The sequence below is a fragment of the Bufo bufo genome, chromosome 2 (genome assembly GCF_905171765.1).
Source record: "Bufo bufo chromosome 2, aBufBuf1.1, whole genome shotgun sequence".
NCBI classification, from domain to species: domain Eukaryota; kingdom Metazoa; phylum Chordata; class Amphibia; order Anura; family Bufonidae; genus Bufo; species Bufo bufo.
In genome coordinates, this window is record NC_053390.1 from 62,290,211 (window position 1) to 62,311,959 (window position 21,749).

At 44.3% G+C, this 21,749-nt stretch overlaps 1 protein-coding gene across 1 annotated transcript in view; it reads right to left on the reverse strand.

Moving 5' to 3' along the window:
- Positions 1-21,749, reverse strand: part of PIK3C3 (phosphatidylinositol 3-kinase catalytic subunit type 3) — a 180,502-nt gene that overhangs the window by 62,221 nt on the left and 96,532 nt on the right. The window contains exon 22 of the mRNA XM_040421158.1: positions 8,277-8,445. Within this exon, the coding sequence (XP_040277092.1) occupies positions 8,277-8,445 (169 nt within the window). The remainder of the gene's footprint in view (positions 1-8,276; positions 8,446-21,749) is intronic.

Genomic DNA, 21,749 nt, shown 5'->3' on the forward strand with positions numbered 1-21,749 from the left:
CTTGAACTGGAAAACACTGTTATACACTTAAATGGGTGGTGCCACGAAAAATATTGTACCCTTTTCAAGCCAGCACTCGGATCTGAATACTTTTGTAATTGCATGTAATTACCAATTTAGTATAGCCACTGAGCTATTCAAAACAAAGTATCTGTATAGCGCCACCTGTTGTTTGTTCTTTTCCTCATTTCTCCACCCACCTCACTGAGGTGGTCACACATGCACAGTTTAAATCTAGAACTGCCACCATCCATATCTTCTGTTAGGAGCTGTGGCAGTTACAGGGAGAGAGCTGTGGCAGAAAGGCCATACCCCCTGAGAATGGACACGCCCCTGAGCTGTGCAGAAATGATACATCCCCTGAGAATGGACACACCCCTGAGCTGCTGCAGAAATGATACACCTCCAGAGAATGGACACGCCCCTGAGCTGCTGCAGAAATGATACACACCCTGAGAATGGACACGCCCAGGGGCTGTGCAGAAATGATGCATCGCCTGAGAATGGACACGCCCCTGAGCTGTGCAGAAATGATACACACCCTGAGAATGGACACGCCCCTGAGCTGTTAGCCTGAAATAAATCTAGCAAATCGATTGGAGCAATGAATGGGGAGATCTCGATCTATGTAAGGTACAGGGCTGGTTCTAGCTTTGTTAGAAAGAGATTGTAATGTACTATATGATGTCTGGTTTTAATTTTTTACATCAGTCATGGCATAACCCATTTAATAAAAAACAAAAGCGTTATAAAATATAGGTTATAACCTAAGAAGACGACTCTGGCATGTCTGAAACATTTCTGATGTAGAAATAAGTGGGGTAATAAACGTTAGATGACCAAGTGACAGAAACAACAGCACCTTGGGTGCTAATATGGATGATGATGGTCGATATCAGACAGCTACTTTATAGACTGCAGACAGGAGGAGTCTGGGACACAAATAGCAGAGGTTACGTTCTGCATTTAAGTGATTATCCCACCATTAAATATCGTTCATTATACAGTATAGTAGATAACTATGAATAATGCTGAACATGCTGTTAAAAAAAAAAAAAAAAAAAAACAACAAAAGAATATATCGGGCGAAAACTTTTATCACATACGGTGCATGTATAGAATGGCACCACTGTAGCATTGTGCACGTCCACCTAATGAGTGCTGGGGGACACACATGCTCAGTCACTCTCCAGGTCTCTGCATAATGATCCTCTGTTCACTGCAGAACAGCCAATAAAAATAGATTTCTGCCCTTATTCTCAGAAATGGAGTAGAGCCACTGAAGTAACAGGACAGTACAGCTGAGAGGACTCAGGGTAAAGGACTATATTGTCAGCTGCCAGAGGGGGGAAGGAGACTGATTCTGCTCAGAGCCAGCCCTCAACAGTAGAGATTAGCAGCAGCATTAGCAACAACAACAAGTGTGACACATGTAAGCAACAAATGATAGGCTGCCTGCTCACTGAAAGTTTGGATTACATTGGAGCCTATGGAGAAGGGAGGGGGAGAAGGCTGCTGAATATAGGCACAGAAACAGCGACTTTTGCTGGCTATTAAGTGATTTACTGCATTATTTAGGCTACTTTCACACTAACGTCTATATTTTCCGGTATTGAGATCCGTCATAGTGTCTCAATACCGGAGAAAAACGCTTCCGTTTTGTCCCCATATATTGTCAATGGGAACAAAACGTAACTGAACAGAATGCTCCAAAAAGCATGCTGCTGTTTGCTTTCCGTCCTGGGATGCGGAGCAAGACGGATCCGTCATCACCCACAATGTAAGTCAATGAGGACGGATCAGTTTAACTCTGACACAATCTGACACAAAAGAAAACGGATCCGTTCCCCATTGACTTTAAATGGAGTTCATGATGGATCCGTCTTGGCTATGCTAAAGATAATACAACCGGATCCGTACATACCGGATGTAGATGGTTGTATTATCAGAACCTGAAGCGTTTTTTCTGAGCCCTGCCGGATCCAGCAAAAAACGCTAGTGTGAAAGCAGCCTTAACTGGAAATACTGCAATTACATATAAACTGTTCATTTCTGCTGTGTAATGTCCTCCACACAGGTGCTGCTACTCAGGGTGTACTACTGAGAGTTAGGGAGCAGATTCTCCTGCTTAGGGTCCATTCACACCAACGTATGTTTGAGTCCACATACGTTCCGCAATTGTGCGGCACGGAATGCGGATCCATTCCTTTCAATGAGGCCGTAAAAGATGCGGACAATACACCGCGTGCTGTCCGCATCCGTACATACGGAAATATAGCTTCAATTTTTTGCAGAACAACTGAACGGATGCAGATGTACAACGGAATGAAAACGGAAAGAATTGAGGAACTACGGATCTGCAAAAACGGACCATAATTTGGAAAGTGCATACGATCATGTGAATGGACTCTTATCCATGTCCTATGTATGGAAAGACATGTTTCCAGCTAGTCTTGACCCACCAGCTCATAAAAAAGAAATGATAGAAAGATTATAAAGGAAAAAAACTGCTAAAATATGTCAGATACAAGTCATAGAATGGCCAGAAATAGTGCTATTCCTCAAGTACACACATACACTACAACGTATTCTGAAAAATGACCTGAAACACAGGATTCATGCTTCCTTGCTTCATTCATCACCATGAAATGTGCATCAGAGGAGTGTAGGAGTGTACTGAATCACACTGGTTGTACAACCAAAGTCAGCAGACAAAGATTAGCCTGAAGTAGGTGAGAGAACCAGAAGAAAGGTCTGGACATTTGATCAGCAATGATGCACACACAAGGGCATAACTAGAACCGGCCAGGCCTTACATTCAGCGCTTTAATGGCTATGGGCAGCTCTGACGTTAGGGAATAAAAAGATCTCTGCATTACTGATTACCTTGTAATCTTCATTCATTTTCAGACCCCTGATATGCAGCTTACCACCTACTCCTCGTTTCAGACTTTTCTCATGTGGACGTGTAAGACATGTCTGATGTGAGATCTGTGTGTCTAGGATGCTGCTGCTTTCATTAGCTCTCATGTATCATCCTAGCTTCATTCATGGACTGATTTCCCCCTCTACAGCTCACAAGGGATCTCTCCTCTCACTTGTGATGACGCTGAGGCTGAGGAGTCTGTGTTTCCCATCCTCCTGTGTAGTTTGCGCTGGGTAATCTGCTTGGCACATCCTATGTGATCCTGCCCATACAAAGTGCTCTTTCCTATCTACAGCATGTGTGACCTGCCCTCCTTGCATTCTCTCGCTCCTCTCCACATAATTTCTTGTACAACCTCCTGCTATCTGGAGTGCCAAGAGAAGGGTTTGGGGAGATCAGCGAGAGACATCAAAAACAGGATCAGAACTCTAACGCATTTATAAAAAAAAAAAAATTGGGTGTCCATGGCTTTTATGTGTAAGCAGAACCACAAGTTAGAACCAGGGGATAAAATCAGCCACAAGAGTTAAAATCAGAACCAAACATTAACCCAGCTTCAGACCCAGGAATTAAAGGGGTTATCCGATCTTAGACAATGGTGACATATCGCTAGGATATGCCCCCATTGTCTGATAGGTGCGGGTCCCACTTCTGGGACCCGCACCTCCAGAGTTGTGGCTGGAGGACCCCGGGTTTCCCGGGGTCCGTCCACCACCAGGCGCAGCTCTCCGCCTCTCCAATTAAAGTAAATGGGAGCGCACCGCGCATGCGCGACCACCGCTCCTATTCATTTCTATGGGGCCGACGGAAATAGCCGAGCCAGCACTTGGCTATTTTCGGTGGCTCTATAGAAATGAACGGAGGGCGGCTGCGCATGCGCAGTGCGTCCTCCTCAACTTTCTCCGCTCCGTTCTCCTTCTAAGTGCGGGTCCCAGAGGTGGGACCTGCACCTATCAGACAATGGGGGCATATCCTAGCGATATGCCCCCATTGTCTAAGATGGGATAACCCCTTTAAGATGAGGGTAAGGAAAACCAGAAATGGTGCTGATGTAGCAGTGCCAAGTTTGTGAAGGCTCATTAGATTAACCTGCAGATCTATGGAAAATTTTATATGACACATTTTGAGAATTTAGATCATAACTAAAACTGAGCAAATTTAGCAACATTTATGAAAATGACGCAGGCAGCGTATGTGAAAATAATTCACCCAACATGTTTGACACATGTGGCCTATCTCCTGACTGACACATAGGCACATGGTAGATTTAGGGCATTTTATGACCCCTTTTTCTTGACCCTTATCAACACTATCCTTGAGCCTAAAACCAATAATCGATTTGATGCGTGCCATGCCCTCCATTTTGTTTCTGCCGTTTATTGCTTCCTAAAAGTGGGATTCCATATCCTGAGATAGGCTGACAGCTGCTCGGGCCTCCAGCCAATAGAAACGCCGTGAATTACTATAATTGCTATTTAATAGGGCGAGCGTTCTTTCTAATGAGCGCCGGCCAGTTCTGTACAAATACTGATATGAAGTGATAATGGATGAAACGTATAACACGCGCTATAGGTCTTATTTGGAAGGAGACAATATTTTCTCCATAGCCTGTCACCGGTAATGGATTACCGCTTCTTTAACGATGTGTTATTAATGAAGGGCAAGAAACTGTCCTTGCCTGTATCTGATGATGGAAGAGAGAGCAACCCGTGTAGGATGCATGTCGTGCACCGCTCAGAATGGTTTTCACCTGCACGAACAGCGTTTATTAATAGTCAGCTTTGCAAGGAATTAAAAAACCCATAAAACTGCAAGACAATAAATAGTAAAGCAATGTTCTGCTAGTTAACACCCCACTGAAAAAAGAAGGCGATGATTCTACTCTACTCTGTTGTATCAGCCAGACTTCTCTCCTGCAATGGGCACCATAGGGGAAAGGTGGCATTACAAGCTGGCCATTCAGAGGAACGGGCATCCAGACAATACATGGACACCTAGGGGGAGATTTATCAAGGCCCACTTGAAATCCCCTGCGTTGCCGGAGGATGCGCCTAATATATGATGAGGCGCACACCAGCCTACCGGCTGTTTGAAGAAGCAGTAGAGCACCGATGAGCGCCATGGCCTCTTCATAGTATACCAAGCACAGCGCCGTACCATGTGTAGTGGCTGCGTTTGGAGTTGCAGCTCAATTCCACTTGAATGGGCATGTGACTGATGGATGTGATGTCAAACTGCAGCGCGGGCCCCAACAACAAGGGCCCTTCCAACAACTTGTAGGCAGAGGTGCTGGGAGTCAGATCCCTACTAAGCCAAAACCCCCAGCGTTCACCTGATTGATGGTACAGCTTCATTACAACTAAGGGTTACCGTAAGCAAGGACATGGACAGACTTGTCCCTAAGTCACTCCTTGTTGTCTCGGCTGTGTGCTAAGGGTCATGTTGGAGGGAGCACTCTGGATTAGGTTTTCATAAAGAATCTCTCAAGGTTGACCAGTCTCCCTGTTCCAGCCACTGAAAAACACCCACCCAACAACCACCACGCTCCATTGTAGGCTTGGTACTGGGCAGATCATGGGAATTGTCTAGTTTCCTAAAGACGCTTAGAATTGAGGCCAAAAAGATCAATCTTGGTTTTATCAGACCAGAGAATTTTGTTTCTAACAATCTTTAGAGTCCTTTAGGTGCTTTATTTGCAAACTTCCATGTGTCTTTTACTGAGGAGAAGGTTTATTTTTGACAACTCTGTCATAAAGCCCAGGTCAGTGGAATGCTGCAGTGATGGGTGACCTTCTGGAAGTTTCTCCCATATGCACACAAGATCTATGGAGCTTAGCCAGAGAGACCATTAGTCTCTTGGTCACCTCTCTTACCAAGGCCCCAAGACCAGCTCTAGTGAGAGTCCTGGTGGTTCCAAACTTCATTGATTTAAGAATGATTGAGGCCACTGTTCTCTTGGGAACTTTCAGTGCAGCAGACACATTTTGTCACTCTCTCCAGATCTGTGCCTCCACACAATCCTGTCTCTGAGCTCTACAGGCAGTTCTTTCCTCCTCATCACTTGGTTTTTGCTCTGATATGCATTGCCAGCTGTGTGACCTTATACAGACAGTTTCTGTGTGAAACATCTTAAAGACGATCAATAGAAATAAGGGCCTCTAGAGTTAAATTTCAAGTGTCTAAATACTTAAAAGGGTTGTCTCACTTTAGCAAATGGTATTTATTATGAAGAGAAAGTTAATACAAGGCACTTACTAATGTATTGTGATTGTCCATATGGCTTCCTTTGCTGGCATTCTTCCATCACATTATATAATGCTCATTTCCATGGTTACGACCACCCTGCAATCCAACAGCGGTGGCCGTGCTTGCACAGTATAGAAAAAAGCACCAGCCTACAGTATTTGCGCTCCCATGGTCCTGACCACCAAAGAGGCCGGCGCTTTTTCCTATAGTGCGCAAGCACGGCCACCGCTGAAGGATTGCAGGGTGGATGTAACTATGGATATGGACAGGTAGGTGTATAATGCGATGGAAAAATGAATCCAGCCATGTACATGATAAATGCCACCTTGCTTTAAGTCCAGTGATTTATTTACATTTTTTTTAATCAGATCATTTTTATTAGCGTTTTATACAAATAGGTAAAGTACTATAAATAGACCATACAATTATTGCTTATACAGAAGCCAAATTGTACAAAATAGATGTATTATTCACAAGTTTTTATTCTCCAAACAATAGAACACAAAAAGTACCCCCCTATCCCCAAAACCTCTACCCTCCCACCTCCCTTCCCTTTTCCGTGTGACCATAACCATTATCCTGAAGCCGCGTTCTATTATACACATCATTGAAACCATGGCGTACCTTCCTTCAACGTATATGTTCTTTATCTCTAACCACCAAATCCCCTAATGATCGTGCCATGCCATATATACGTCAATCTTTGGGACAGCAATCCACACCCTCCATTGTTTTTCAAATTTCTTTATAGTACCCCTTTTAATATGAATACCGCTTTCCATAGAGATCATGTGATTCGCCATGTCTATCCATTCCTGCTCAGTTGGAGGAATTGCTTGTATCCAGCGTTTAGCTATAGCTTTACGTGCAGTGTCTTCTACATGTCCAAGGTATCCCACAAGTGGGGTCCTCTGTGTCAGAACTTCATAGCTTGCGTCTATTTGTTTATACACCGCGCTCCAAAATTGAAAGTCCAGGGAAATTTTAGTTGTTATTGTTGTTGATTATTTTTTTTTATTATGGGGTATTAAGTGCAAACTGATGGGGAAAACAATTTTTTTATATTTTTATATTTTAGCACAAGGCTGCAACATAAAATGTGAAACAAGGGGGAAGGGTCTGAAGACTTTCTGAATGCCCCGTATGCGATGGATTTTCAATCTTACTGGGTTTCATGGTGTACAAATGGCAAAACACCATACATTTTTAAATCAAAATGCTGTCATTTCTGTAGGCCCGAGGACGACAGCTGGTAGGGGGAATTTCCATATGTGACTTAGGGCTTATGCGCACGACCGTTTTTCGGGTCCGCATCCGAGCCGCAGTTTTTGCGGCTCGGATGTGGACCCATTCACTTCAATGGGGCTGCAAAAGATGCGGACAGCACTCCGTGTGCTGTCCGCATCCGTTGCCCCGCAAAAAAAAAATATATATCGCATGTCCTAGTCTTGTCCGTTTTGCGGACAAGAATAGGCATTTCTACAATGGACCGCCCATTCCGTTCCGCAAAATGCGGAAGGCACACAGGGGCGGCTTCCGTTTTTTGCGGATCCGCGGTTTGCGGACCGCAAAAAACGGAATGGTCGTGTGCATGAGGCCTTACAGGGGTTGTCTCACTTCAGCAAGTGGCATTTATGGTGTACATAAAGTTAACACAAGGCACTTACTAATGTACTGTGATGGTCCATATTGCCTCCTTTGTTGGCCTGCTTCCTTTTTCCATCACATTATACACTGATCATTTCCATGGTTACGACCGGCCTGTGATCCATCAGTGGTGGTCGTGCTTGCACACTATAGGAAAAAGCACCGGCCTCTCTGGTGGCCGGGACCCTGGGAATGCGCATAGGCTGGTGCTGTTTCCTATAATATGCAAGCACGGCCACCACTGCTGGATTGCGGGCTGGTCATGAACCCTGGATATGAGCAGCGTATAATGTGATGGAAAAATGAATGAAGTCAGCGAAGGAGGCAATATGGACAATCACAATACATTAGTAAGTGCCCTTTAGTAACTGCCATTTGCTGAAGTGACACAGCCCTTTAAGTGCTGCACGATGTAACCTGCAGTATATAATGCTGTTTATTCCCCATGTACACTTACCTGCGGAGGTGCAGGAACGCTGTGTAACACTGTTTGCGGAAAGCCTGGTACTGCTCGCTCTGGGTTCCTCCCATTCCTTCCACCATCTCTTTGTTCAGCTTCATAGGAGGAGGCAGAGGCTTGGGGTCTCTTCCCAAAATGTAACCAAAATCGATGTGAAATAATTTACCTGCAAATGGAATGAATCAGCAGTGACTACAATGCGAATGACATCTTTTATTACAGATGCTTTGTCCTATTAATCAGGGATCTGGATGAACCTTGTGCACTCGGAGCAGTCCTGCTGGAAAAGGAGTGGCCCTTCCCCAAAAAGTTGAAAGTGACAGCAGTCCGGAATGTCTCTGCATGCTGCGGCATTACAGAAGGGAATGTGTCCCCTATAGGTTTGCTGTTACTAGTTAAAACCAGATATAAAACATTATTTTTTTTAATCTATTTTTATTTTCTGATTGTAGCATTTTTTTTTTTTCATGATAAATGTTCTTCTCTTTTCTGTACAAGGTTATGGGGTCAGCCATTTTAGCTGAGCTGCTGTTAACAGCAATTAAAGAGCATCAAAATCATCAAGATCAACCCTATTAAACCAAATGCCTGGCAGGGTTAATACCAATGAGTAAAACGATGCCTTAATTATTAATCTCCTTTGCACCGTCCCTGGAATGCAGCACGGGGTGGGTCCAAGCCCCCTGGAGCACTACAGCGCCGTTGCCCTGTACATGAATGAGTTTTTAGGAAAATGGGGACGTTACCGCTAGACCTAGAGACTCTGCTCTCTCTGCACCTGCCTCACCTGGACAGAACCAGGCAGTGAAAACATGATCACACCAGGTCCTGTCAATCAAAGTGGAGAGGGCGGGGCAGGAGCAGAGTGAGCAGATCCTCTAGGTGTAACGGCGACGCCCCCGTTGCTCCTAGAGGCTCATTTGCATATATGAAAACATCATTTGTCTCAGCAATGCGGGCACATATGAACATGGGACCAACACAGATGCCTTCAGCTGCCAAGCGCACATGTAACAGGTCAGCCAGTGTCATAGGGGCAAAACTGCTGACAGATGCCCTTTAAAGGGGTTCTGCTGTTTTTATAAACTGATGAACAATCCTCTGGATAGATCATCAGCATCTGATCGGCGGGACCCCCACCGATCAGCTGTTTGAGAAGGCAGTGGAACTGGCAGTAGCGCCGTGGCCTTCTCGCTGTTTACCGCAGGCCCAGTGGCATCACGACTAGTATCAGTGGCCTGGGCGGGGCTAAGTTCTGTTCACTTGAATGGACCTTAGCCCCGCCCAGGCCATTGGATACTAGTCAAGACGTGGTAAACAGCGAGAAGACCGCGGCACTACTGCCAGCGCCGCTGCATCTCAAACAGATGATCGGCGGGGTGCCGGGTGTCGGACCCCCGCCGATCAGATGCTGATGATCTATCCAGAGGATAGATCATCAGTTTAAAAAACCGGTAGAACCCCATTAAGGGTGTTTTTCGAGCGTCACAACTCTTGACCTCTAAAAAAAAAACAAAAAGAAAAAATCAAGAGTTACTGCCTCTTTCTATCCTATTCAGAATACACTACCACTTAAAGGAGTTGTGGAGGATTAGAAAAACATGGCTGCTTTCTTTCAAAAACAGCACCAACCCTGGCCATCAGTTGCGTCCGGTCTTGCAGCTCAGCTCTATTGTAGTCTGTAGGGTAGAACTGCAATGCTGCACACAACCAGTAGACAGGGGCGGTGCTGTTTTTGGAAGGAAGCAGCCATGTTTTTCTAATCCTAAAAACCCCTTTGAAAAAAGACAATCTTCGGCTCCATTGTAGTCAGTGGGACAGAGCTGCAATACCGCACACAACCTGTGGAGAGGGGTGGAGCTGTTTTTGGAAGTAAGCAGTTTTTTAAAAAAAAGACAATATACCGAGAAGCAGGGGAGAACAGACCTCTGCCTCCTGTACCTGTCACAGAGATTTAACAGGTTCCTCTACCAGATATGCTTGGCACATACAAACCCCAATGTACACAGCCATGTCGCCGCGGCCGCCAAAAGTTGCCCCCTGGAGTCGGTGACTAAGCTATAGTTGTCTGTCTCAGTATTTTCAAATGTCACCGCCATCAAGTGGAAATTGACAGCGCTTCCGAGGTCCTGGTGTCACCGTCACTCTTCTGTATCCAAATGTGTTCTCAGAGAGACATTTATCTGACAGGACGGCGCGCTGTATAATTCATGGCTGCTCTCCCAGGAAACACGCTCTAGTCAGAGTGCAGGAAAACGCTGCTCCATACACAACAGAGCAGAGACCTGGCGAGGGCGAGAGCGCAAAGGGTGGTGAAGAGCTCGCGTCTGAATTTGGAGATTTATAATGGTGGAGTCGCGTTAGCTTGGCCTGTCAGCAGGAGAGATGCTTATGTCAGGTTTAACCACTTAAGGACCACAGGTTTATACCCCCCTAAAGACCAGGCCCTTTTTTACAAATCGGCACTCCACAACTTTAGCGGTTTATTGCTCGGTCATGCAACTTACCACTTAAATGAATTTTACCTCCTTTTCTTCTCACTAATAGAGCTTTAATTTGGTGGTATTTCATTGCTGCTGACATTTTTACTTTTTTTGTTATGAATCGAAATTTAACGATTTTTCTGCAAAAAAATTACATTTTTCACTTTCAGTTGTAAAATTTTGCAAAAAAAAAACGAGATCCATATATAAATTTTGCTCTAAATTTATTGTTCTACATGTCTTTGATAAAAAAAAATGTTTGGGTGAAAAAAAAATGGTTTGGGTAAAAGTTATAGCGTTTACAAACTATGGTACAAAAATGTGAATTTCCGCTTTTTGAAGTAGCTCTGACTTTCTGACCACCTGTCATGTTTCCTGAGGTTCTACAATGCCCAGACAGTACAAACACCCCACAAATGACCCCATTTCGGAAAGTAGACACCCTAAGGTATTCGCTGATGGGCATAGTGAGTTCATAGAACTTTTTATTTTTTGTCACAAGTTAGCGGAAAATGATCATTTTTTTTTTTTTTCCTTACAAAGTCTCATATTCCACTAACTTCTGACAAAAAATAAAAGCTTCCATGAACTCACTATGCCCATCAGCGAATACCTTGGGATGTCTTCTTTCCAAAATGGGGTCACTTGTGGGGTAGTTATACTGCCCTGGCATTCTAGGGGCCCAAATGTGTGGTAAGGAGTTTGAAATCAAATTCTGTAAAAAATGGCTGGTGAAATCCGAAAGGTGCTCTTTGGAATGTGGGCCCCTTTGCCCACCTAGGCTGCAAAAAAGTGTCACACATGTGGTATCTCCGTATTCAGGAGAAGTTGGGGAATGTGTTTTGGGGTGTCATTTTACATATACCCATGCTGGGTGAGAGAAATATCTTGGCAAAAGACAACTTTGTATAAAAAAATGGTAAAAGTTGTCTTTTGCCAAGATATTTCTCTCACCCAGCATGGGCATATGTAAAATGACACCCCAAAACACATTCCCCAACTTCTCCTGAATACGGAGATACCAGATGTGTGACACTTTTTTTGCAGCCTAGGTGGGCAAAGGGGCCCATATTCCAAAGAGCACCTTTCGGATTTCACTGGTCATTTTTTACAGAATTTGATTTCAAACTCCTTACCACACATTTGGGCCCCTAGAATGCCAGGGCAGTATAACTACCCCACAAGTGACCCCATTTTGGAAAGAAGACACCCCAAGGTATTCGCTGATGGGCATAGTGAGTTTGTGGAAGTTTTTATTTTTTGTCACAAGTTAGTGGAATATGAGACTTTGTAAGAAAAAAAAAAAAAAAATCATCATTTTCCACTAACTTGTGACAAAAAATAAAAAATTCTAGGAACTCGCCATGCCCCTCACAGAATACCTTGGGGTGTCTTCTTTCCAAAATGGGGTCACTTGTGGGGTAGTTATACTGCCCTGGCATTTTCCAGGGGCCCTAATGTGTGGTAAGTAGGTAAATGACCTGTGAAATCCTAAAGGTGCTCTTTGGAATATGGGCCCCTTTGCCCACCTAGGCTGCAAAAAAGTGTCACACATGTGGTATCGCCGTATTCAGGAGAAGTTGGGGAATGTGTTTTGGGGTGTCATTTTACATATACCCATGCTGGGTGAGAGAAATATCTTGGCAAAAGACAACTTTTCCCATTTTTTTATACAAAGTTGGCATTTGACCAAGATATTTCTCTCACCCAGCATGGGTATATGTAAAATGACAACCCCAAAACACATTCCCCAACTTCTCCTGAGTACGGCGATACCAGATGTGTGACACTTTTTTTGCAGCCTAGATGCGCAAAGGTGCCCAAATTCCTTTTAGGAGGGCATTTTTAGACATTTGGATACCAGACTTCTTCTCACGCTTTGGGGCCCCTCGAATGCCAGGGAAGTATAAATACCCCACATGTGACCCCATTTTGGAAAGAAGACACCCCAAGGTATTCAATGAGGGGCATGGTGAGTTCATAGAATTTTTTTTTTTTTGGCACAAGTTAGCGGAAATTGAAATTTTTTTTTTTTTTCTCACAAAGTCTCCCTTTCCGCTAACTTGGGACAAAAATTTCAATCTTTCATGGACTCAATATGCCCCTCACGGAATACCTGGGGGTGTCTTCTTTCCGAAATGGGGTCACATGTGGGGTATTTATACTGCCCTGGCATTCTAGGGGCCCTAAAGCGTGAGAAGAAGTCTGGAATATAAATGTCTAAAAAATTTTACGCATTTGGATTCCGTGAGGGGTATGGTGAGTTCATGTGAGATTTAATTTTTTGACACAAGTTAGTGGAATATGAGACTTTGTAAGAAAAAAAAATAAATTTCCGCTATCTTGGGCCAAAAAAATGTCTGAATAGAGCCTGACAGGGGGGTGATCAATGACAGGGGGGTGATCAATGACAGGGGGGGTGATCAATGACAGGGGGGGTGATCAATGACAGGGGGGGTGATCAGGGAGTCTATATGGGGTGATCACCCCCCTGTCATTGATCACCCCCCTATAAGGCTCCATTCAGATATCCGTATGTGTTTTGCGGATCCGATCCATGTATCCGTGGATCCGTAAAAATCATACGGACATCTGAATGCAGCCTGACAGGGGGGGTGATCAATGACGGGGGTAATCAATGACAGGGGGGTAATCAATGACAGGGGGGTAATCAATGACAGGGGGGTGATCAGGGAGTCTATATGGGGTGATCACCACAGTCATTGATCATGCCCCTGTAAGGCTCCATTCAGACGTCTGTATGCGTTTTGCGGATCCGATCCATCTATCAGTGGATCCGTAAAAATCATGCGGACGTCTGAATGGAGTTTTACAGGGGTGTGATCAATGACAGGGGGGTAATCAATCAATGACAGGGGGGATGATCAATGACAGGGGGGTGATCAGGGAGTCTATATGGGGTGATCACCCCCCTGTCATTGATCACCCCCCTATAAGGCTCCATTCAGATGTCCGTATGTGTTTTGCGGATCCGATCCATCTATCAGTGGATCCGTAAAAATCATGCGGACGTCTGAATGGAGCTTTACAGGGGTGTGATCAATGACAGGGGGGTGATGAGGGAGTCTATATGGGGTGATCACCACAATCATTGATCGCGCCCCTGTAAGGCTCCATTCAGACGTCCGTATGCGTTTTGCGGATCCGATCCATCTATCAGTGGATCCGTAAAAATCATGCGGACGTCTGAATGGAGCTTTACAGGGGTGTGATCAATGACAGGGGGGTAATCAATGACAGGGGGGTGATCAGGGAGTCTATATGGGGTGATCACCACAGTCATTGATCACGCCCCTGTAAGGCTCCATTCAGACGTCCGTGTGCCTTTTGCGGATCCGATCCATCTATCAGTGGATCCGTAAAAATCATGCGGACGTCTGAATGGAGCTTTACAGGGGTGTGATCAATGACAGGGGGGTGATGAGGGAGTCTATATGGGGTGATCACCACAGTCATTGATCACGCCCCTGTAAGGCTCCATTCAGACGTCCGTATGCGTTTTGCGGATCCGATCCATCTATCAGTGGATCCGTAAAAATCATGCGGACGTCTGAATGGAGCTTTACAGGGGTGTGATCAATGACAGGGGGGTAATTAATGACAGGGGGGTGATGAGGGAGTCTATATGGGGTGATCACCACAGTCATTGATCACGCCCCTGTAAGTCTCCATTCAGACGTCCGTGTGCGTTTTGCGGATCCGATCCATCTATCAGTGGATCCGTAAAAATCATGCGGACGTCTGAATGGAGCTTTACAGGGGTGTGATCAATGACAGGGGGGTAATCAATGACAGGGGGGTGATCAGGGAGTCTATATGGGGTGATCAGGGGCTAATAAGGGGTTAATAAGTGACGGGGGGGGGTGTAGTGTAGTGGTGCTTGGTGCTACTTTACTGAGCTACCTGTGTCCTCTGGTGGTCGATCCAAACAAAGGGGACCACCAGAGGACCAGGTAGCAGGTATATTAGACGCTGTTATCAAAACAGCGTCTAATATACCTGTTAGGGGTTAAAAAAAACACATCTCCAGCCTGCCAGCGAACGATTGCCGCTGGCAGGCTGGAGATCAACTCTCTTACCTTCCGTTCCTGTGAGCGCGCGCGCCTGTGTGCGCGCGTTCACAGGAAATCTCGGCTCACGCGAGATGACGCCAATTGGCGTTAGCGTAGCCTGGGGGAGCCGCCGCGATGACGCCTTTCGGCGTTAGCGTGGCGGCAAGCGGTTAATGCATGTGTCTGTGCTGGCATAATGTGGGTAAACCACGTGACGGTGCCATCTTGAGAGATATGGTGAGCGGCTGCCGGTGTCCACTGTTTATATACCGACACCATGGGGGCCTGGAATGGGAAGCTGCGGTAAGAAATTAGAAGGTTTAAGTACATCCATACTAGTACACATCAGTGTAAGCCATTTTAGACTTATAGCAGCTATATTCTTGTACATAGGAGCAGTATTATAGTAGTTATATTCTTGTACATAGGGGCAATATTATTATATTCTTGTACATAGGAGCAGTATTATAGTAGTTATATTCTTGTACATAGGAGCAGTATTATAGTAGTTATATTCTTGTACATAGGAGCAGTATTATAGTAGTTATATTCGTGTACATAGGAGCAGTATTAGAGTAGCTATATTCTTGTACATATGGGCAGTATTATAGTAGTTATATTCTTGTACATAAGGGCAGTATTATAGTAGATATATTCTTGTACATAGGAGCAGTATTATAGTAGTTATATTCTTGTACATAGGGGCAGTATTATAGTAGTTATATTCTTGTACATAGGAGGCAGTATTATAGTAGTTATATTCTTGTACATAGGAGGCAGTATTATCGTAGTTATATTCTTGTACATAGGAGGCAGTATTATAGTAGTTATAGTCTTGTACATAGGGGCAGTATTATAGTAGTTATATTCTTGTACATAGGAGGCAGTATTATAGTAGTTATATTCTTGTACATAGGAGGCAGTATTATCGTAGTTATATTCTTGTACATAGGAGGCAGTATTATAGTAGTTATATTCTTGTACATAGGAGCAGTATTATAGTAGTTATATTCTTGTACATAGGAGGCAGTATTATAGTAGTTATATTCTTGCACATAGGAGCAGTATTATAGTAGTTATATTCCTGTACATAGGAGCAGTATTATAGTAGTTATATGCTCGTACATAGGAGCAGTATTATTATAACTATATTGTTGTACATAGAGGTAGTATTATAGCAATTATATTCATGTACACCGAAGGCAGTATTATAGTAGCTATATTGTTGTACATAGAGGTAGTATTATAGCAATTATATTCATGTACACAGAAGGCAGTATTATAGTAGTTTTATGCTCGTATTTAGGGGATGTATTAGGGTTAGTAATAATATTCTTGCACATAAGGGACACTATTATAGCAGCTATATTCTTATACAGAGGGGCAGTGTTGCAGTAACTATATTTTTGCGTATAGGAGAAATTATAGTATATTTTTGTATACAGGGAGCAGTATTATAGTAGGTATAATCATATACAGAGGGACCGTATTATTGGTAGTTATATTCTTGTATACACAGTGCAGTGTTAAATTGAGGCAGTTACGGTAATATATATTCATGTACAAAAGCAGCAGTGTACCTGCACATATCAGTTCACATGTAAGTTAAGATAAAAGCCATGAAACTCCATCTCGGAAAATTACCATTAAATTTCAATGTAATGGTTTGTAACACAGAAAACATTATTATTATGCGGTTAGACATATGATCTATAAAGTACAAATATAATGTCTCACGCACAGCTCAGGATGTACTAGCTGGAAATAAATGTGCAATGTCTCCATGAATGTGTACGGCCTGATATTTTCTTTTCCTTTTAATAAGCATAGGGTAAAAGAGCTACAGTTGCTGCCCATATAATAATACAGTATTTCCTGGGCATCATAAATCCACAGCTTATCTGAAATAGGGCACTGGAATGACATCAGTGAAAAACCCTCTATGATGTATGATGCAGATCACAGATCTCTATTAAATGAGAAGCGGAGCTAGAAATAGGGTCTCCGTGCGCTAGCCTCCACTATAGATCACTGTGTGCGGGGCTCCAAACAAATCATCCTTTGCTTGTGGTATATACAGCTATGTTTGTGCTGCTAATATTTTATAATATTAATTATTAAAAGAGAACCCGTCACCTCTCTGGACATATCGGTTTGAATACATCCTTGAATTCCCCATCTGGCAAGTTTTCCGTTGATTCATAAATTTCTAGGAGGAATAACAGCAGAATGGCACTATGGAGAATACTAAGATAGGATGATCCAGAATTGTTATATCATAAGGAATACAAGCATTTACTAAAACAGGCATGTCAGACAAGGTGACAGGTCCTCTTTAAAGAAGACCTCTCACCGCTCCTGACACTCCTGTGTTAATAGCTTCATGCATTCCCCATGTGATAACAATTCTGGAGCATCTATTCTTATGGCTCTATGTTATGTCATTCCTTTATTATTTCTACTAGAAGTTATGAATGAATTGCTAGCAGTCTGCAGTAAGGGTACAGAGGGGAGGTAACCGGTTGGGGGTGTGTCCCTGCACAGACTCACTCTATCCAATCAGTGCTGACATTTTCAGACTGTGCAGGTACACGCCCCCAGCTTGTTACCTCCCCTCTGTACCCTTACTGCAGACTGCTAGTAGGGATGAGCGAACTTGTGTTTCAAGTTCGGCGTGCAAGGTTCGGGTTGTCTAAGAACTCTGTTATGGATTGTGCTACCACAGCTTGTGGTCCGTGGCAGTGGAATCCATAACGGAAATCTTAGATAACCCGAACCTTGTGTTAATAGCATGAAGCTATTAACACAAGCATGTCAGGAGCGGTGAAAGGTCCTCTACTGCCAAAAGTTATTTTAGAATTAAAGAAGCTGCACTCACTGGAGAAGCAGCATACATGCTTGACCACTACGCCACTCAAATTCCAACCACCGCAGTTCTGGAAAAAAACGGGACTGGTAACCTAAATCTAGCAAAAGGTCGGGGTCCCAGCAGTCAGACACTGATCAATCTAACAATTAGGGCTCATGCACATAAATGCATTTTTCATCTGCATTCGATACGCATTTCTTGCGGGTTGGATTGCGGACCCATTCGCTTTAATGGGGCTGCAAAAGATGCGGACATTGGACCCTGGGGCTTCACTGTATAGCGGCTGTGCTTGGTATTGCAGCCCAGGCTCATTCACTTGATGGGACTGAGCTGCAAATAGGTTATGTGACCCAATTAATGTGGGGTCACTGGCCTAGGAAAAGGTCGCAGTGCTCTTTTAAACAGCTGACTGGTGAGGGATGGCAGGAGCCGGACCTCCACCAATCAGATATTGACCCGCCATCAATACTGAACCCCTTTGAAGAGAGTGGTTGCTCACAGCTACACGGTCCTCTAACTACCTGCCTGACACTGATCCGTAACATTGCTGGAGTCAGAGGAGGCGAGTAAGCAAACACGTTATCATGTGTTACAGAGATTCTCCGGGCTTTGGTGACCTGTGGAGATGCTCACTATTTACCGCTCTGTCATGTCACCAATTCTGCCATCTCCGCTGCACTCACGTGACCACCAAACGCCTGCATTTACAGTACACAGCTGAACAGGAAGCCCACTACACATCTGACCGGGGGAGCACAATGGAGACAGTGGAATTGGTGAAGAACCGAGCAGACTATATCTTCCTCCGCAGGTCAGCACAAAGGAGGATTTTCACCAAAGCCAGGAGAATCCCTTTTAGGGCTGCAGTAAACGATTATTTTAGAAATCGAGTATTCTATCAATTATTTTTTACGATTAATCAAATAATCTAATAAGAAAAAATGAATTCATAGACTGTTTCCCTTTATAGAAACTCATCAGACCCCCTGCCATCAGTCCCCAACACCCTTCGTTCACCCCTGTGCGATCAGCCCAAGTGCATCAGTTCCCCCGATGCCATCTGCTCCACTATCCCCCAGTGCCATCAGCTCTCCCCCACCCCCAGTGCCATCTGCTCCACTATCCCCCAGTGCCATCAGCTCTCCCCCACCCCCAGTGCCATCAGCTTCACTCCCCAAGTGCCATCAGCTCTCCCCCCTTGTTCCAGCAGCTCTCCCCCCCTTGCGCCATCATCCCCCCTTGTGCTAGCAGCTCTCCCCCCCTTGTGCCATGATCTACCCCCCTTGTTCCAGCAGCTCTCCCCCCCCCCCTGCTCCTCCTGACACCCAGAGTGCACAGCGTCATTGGATGCTATGACGCTGTGCACTCTGGGCGCCCGGCCTTAGTCGCACCATCTTACTTTTCCTGCAGGGGGCGCCGCCGACACTCCATCGTTCCACGCTGCTCTGTGCCTGACGTCACACAGCGCGTCAGGTCACGACGTGCGTACGTCAGGAGGTCAGTGCAGCGTGGTACCATGGACGTGCTGTGGAGTGTCCGGAGGCCCCCTGCTGAAAAGGTGAGTATTCCGAGCGCAGCGGGAGACCACGGAGCGGGAGTAATAGCAAGCGCTTAACTCCCGCTCCGTGGTCACGTGACACAAACAAATCCTCGATGCAAAAAATTTGCATCGAGGATTTTTTTGTGTCGATTTACTAGATTTAGTCAAGTACTCGTTGCAGCCCTAATCCCTTTAATCTTCTCTTTTACCCTAGTGCACCATTTAAAGAGGCAATACCCTAGACCAGGGATTGTAAAACTACAACTCCCAGTATGCCCAGTCTACCTACAGCTATCAGCCGACAGCAGGGCATGATGGGATTTGTAGTTTTACAACAGCTGGAGAGCCGCAGTTTGCCCATCACTGCCCGAGACCACTAAAGAAAAAGATATTAAAGGCTTTGTACACCTTTGGGGATTTTTTTTTTTTTTGAAATTATCGCATTGTACTCATTTTTAGCTAACAAAATCTTTTTTTTCAATTGGTCTTTATAAAAATAAAAAAAATCCAGCTTCCAGTTTATCTAGCAGCAGGCTCTGTTCCATCAGGCAGCTCATTGAATGATTATGTACTCTGCACACCTTGGGTCCAGTGTGGGTGCCTGTGAGAGTGGTTTAGACAATATAGGTTAAATATCCACGGCACTCCAAAAAGTTTTTGCAAGAATAATTTCATTTAATTCTTAATAAACAGAATGCTGTTAATATACATCCAGTGCAAGTTCATTTACATATAGTAAGTATTTTATGCCATATCAGATAGAAAAATCCCGAACGTTTCGGTCTGTACGACCTTCTTCAGCGGGGTCTGAAGGCAGAGAGAATAGGCATGCGCTGGATGTCTGCGCATGCCTATTCTCTCTGCCTTCAGACCCCGCTGAAGAAGGTCGTACAGACCGAAACGTTCGGGATTTTTCTATCTGATATGGCATAAAATACTTACTATATGTAAATGAACTTGCACTGGATGTATATTAACAGCATTCTGTTTATTAAGAATTAAATGAAATTATTCTTGCAAAAACTTTTTGGAGTGCCGTGGATATTTAACCTATACCATCAGGCAGCTCAGCTGACAGCCCCTCAGCTCTCTGACCTTATGAACACTCATTATAAGGCTACATTCACACGTCAGTATTTTTCTATAATCCGATTTTCTGTCCGTTTTTTGCGGATCCGTTGTTCCTGAAAATGTTTCCGTATGTCATCCGTATGTCATCCGTTTTTTGCGGATCCGCAAAAAACGGAAACATGTATAAATTTCAATAAGCAAATAAAGTTGTTTGGATTTCTCTAAAAAAAAATAAAAAATTAAAATGTAATTTCCAGGAACGGATTCCGTATAAAACGGATGACATACGGAATGACATCCGTATGTCATCCGTTTTTTGCGGATCCATTGACTTTGTATTGTACCAGGATCCGATTTTTCAGGAAAAGAATAGGACATGTTTTATATTTAAACGGACATGCGGAACGGAACAACGGAAACGGACAGCACACATTGTGCTGTCCGTTTTTTTCCAGGACCCATTGAAAATGAATGGGTCCAGATCTGGTCCAGATCTGTTCCAGAAAAAACGGAACAGATCAGGAAAGAAAAAACGGATGTGTGAATGGACCCTTACTCAGTTATTATCTTACTAATAATAAGTGTTTATGTCCTCCTGGTAAATTACATATAAGGGTTATTAGATGACTGGCACAAGGTAAAGTGAAAAGTACGATTCACACAGCTAGACAAACAGTTAACCCTTTGTAACAGAACGGCTCAATATTTTTAATAAAGACCAATTGAAAAAAAGATTTTTAGCCCAAAAACGAGTAAAATGTAATCGTGATAAAATATTGGCCTTCGAAGGGGTACATAGCCTTTAAAGACTATAAAATGCTCCCCCATATGCCAGGCCCCTTACAATGACTATACTTACCTGGCTCCCTGCACCGCACCTGGTCCCCGCACCGCCGCCGCTGCTTCTCCCCATGCATGGATGAAAACATCCGGTGTCGGGGGGGAGAAGCCAATGACAGACGGGGACGAGCCTCCCTAGTGTCACCCGCGATGTTCGGGAGGCTCGTCCCCGTCACCGCCTGCCACTGGCTGCTCGTCTCCAACAACGGATGTTTTCATCCACGCATGGGGAGAGGCAGCAGCGGCGATGCGGGGACCAGGAGCGGTGCAGGGAGTGGGGAGCCAGGTAAGTATATTCATTGTGAGGGGCCCGGCATATGGGGGAGCATTTTATAGTGTTGGATAACTCCTTTAAACCCTTTTCTATCCTAGACCACTAAGCAATGAAGAAATACACTAAACCCTATTTCCAATAGACATATATCTCTAAAGGGTACTCCCAATGTGATTATAAGGTAATCGTACTGGTTGTAAAGTAGGGTATGATAATAGTCTTGGGGCTACTTTGAATAATTAGCACGAGTAGGGTGTATCTGGCTTAGAAACATTTCCCTAGACCTCCAGGGAATCAAATCTAAACCCTCTCTTGTAGCC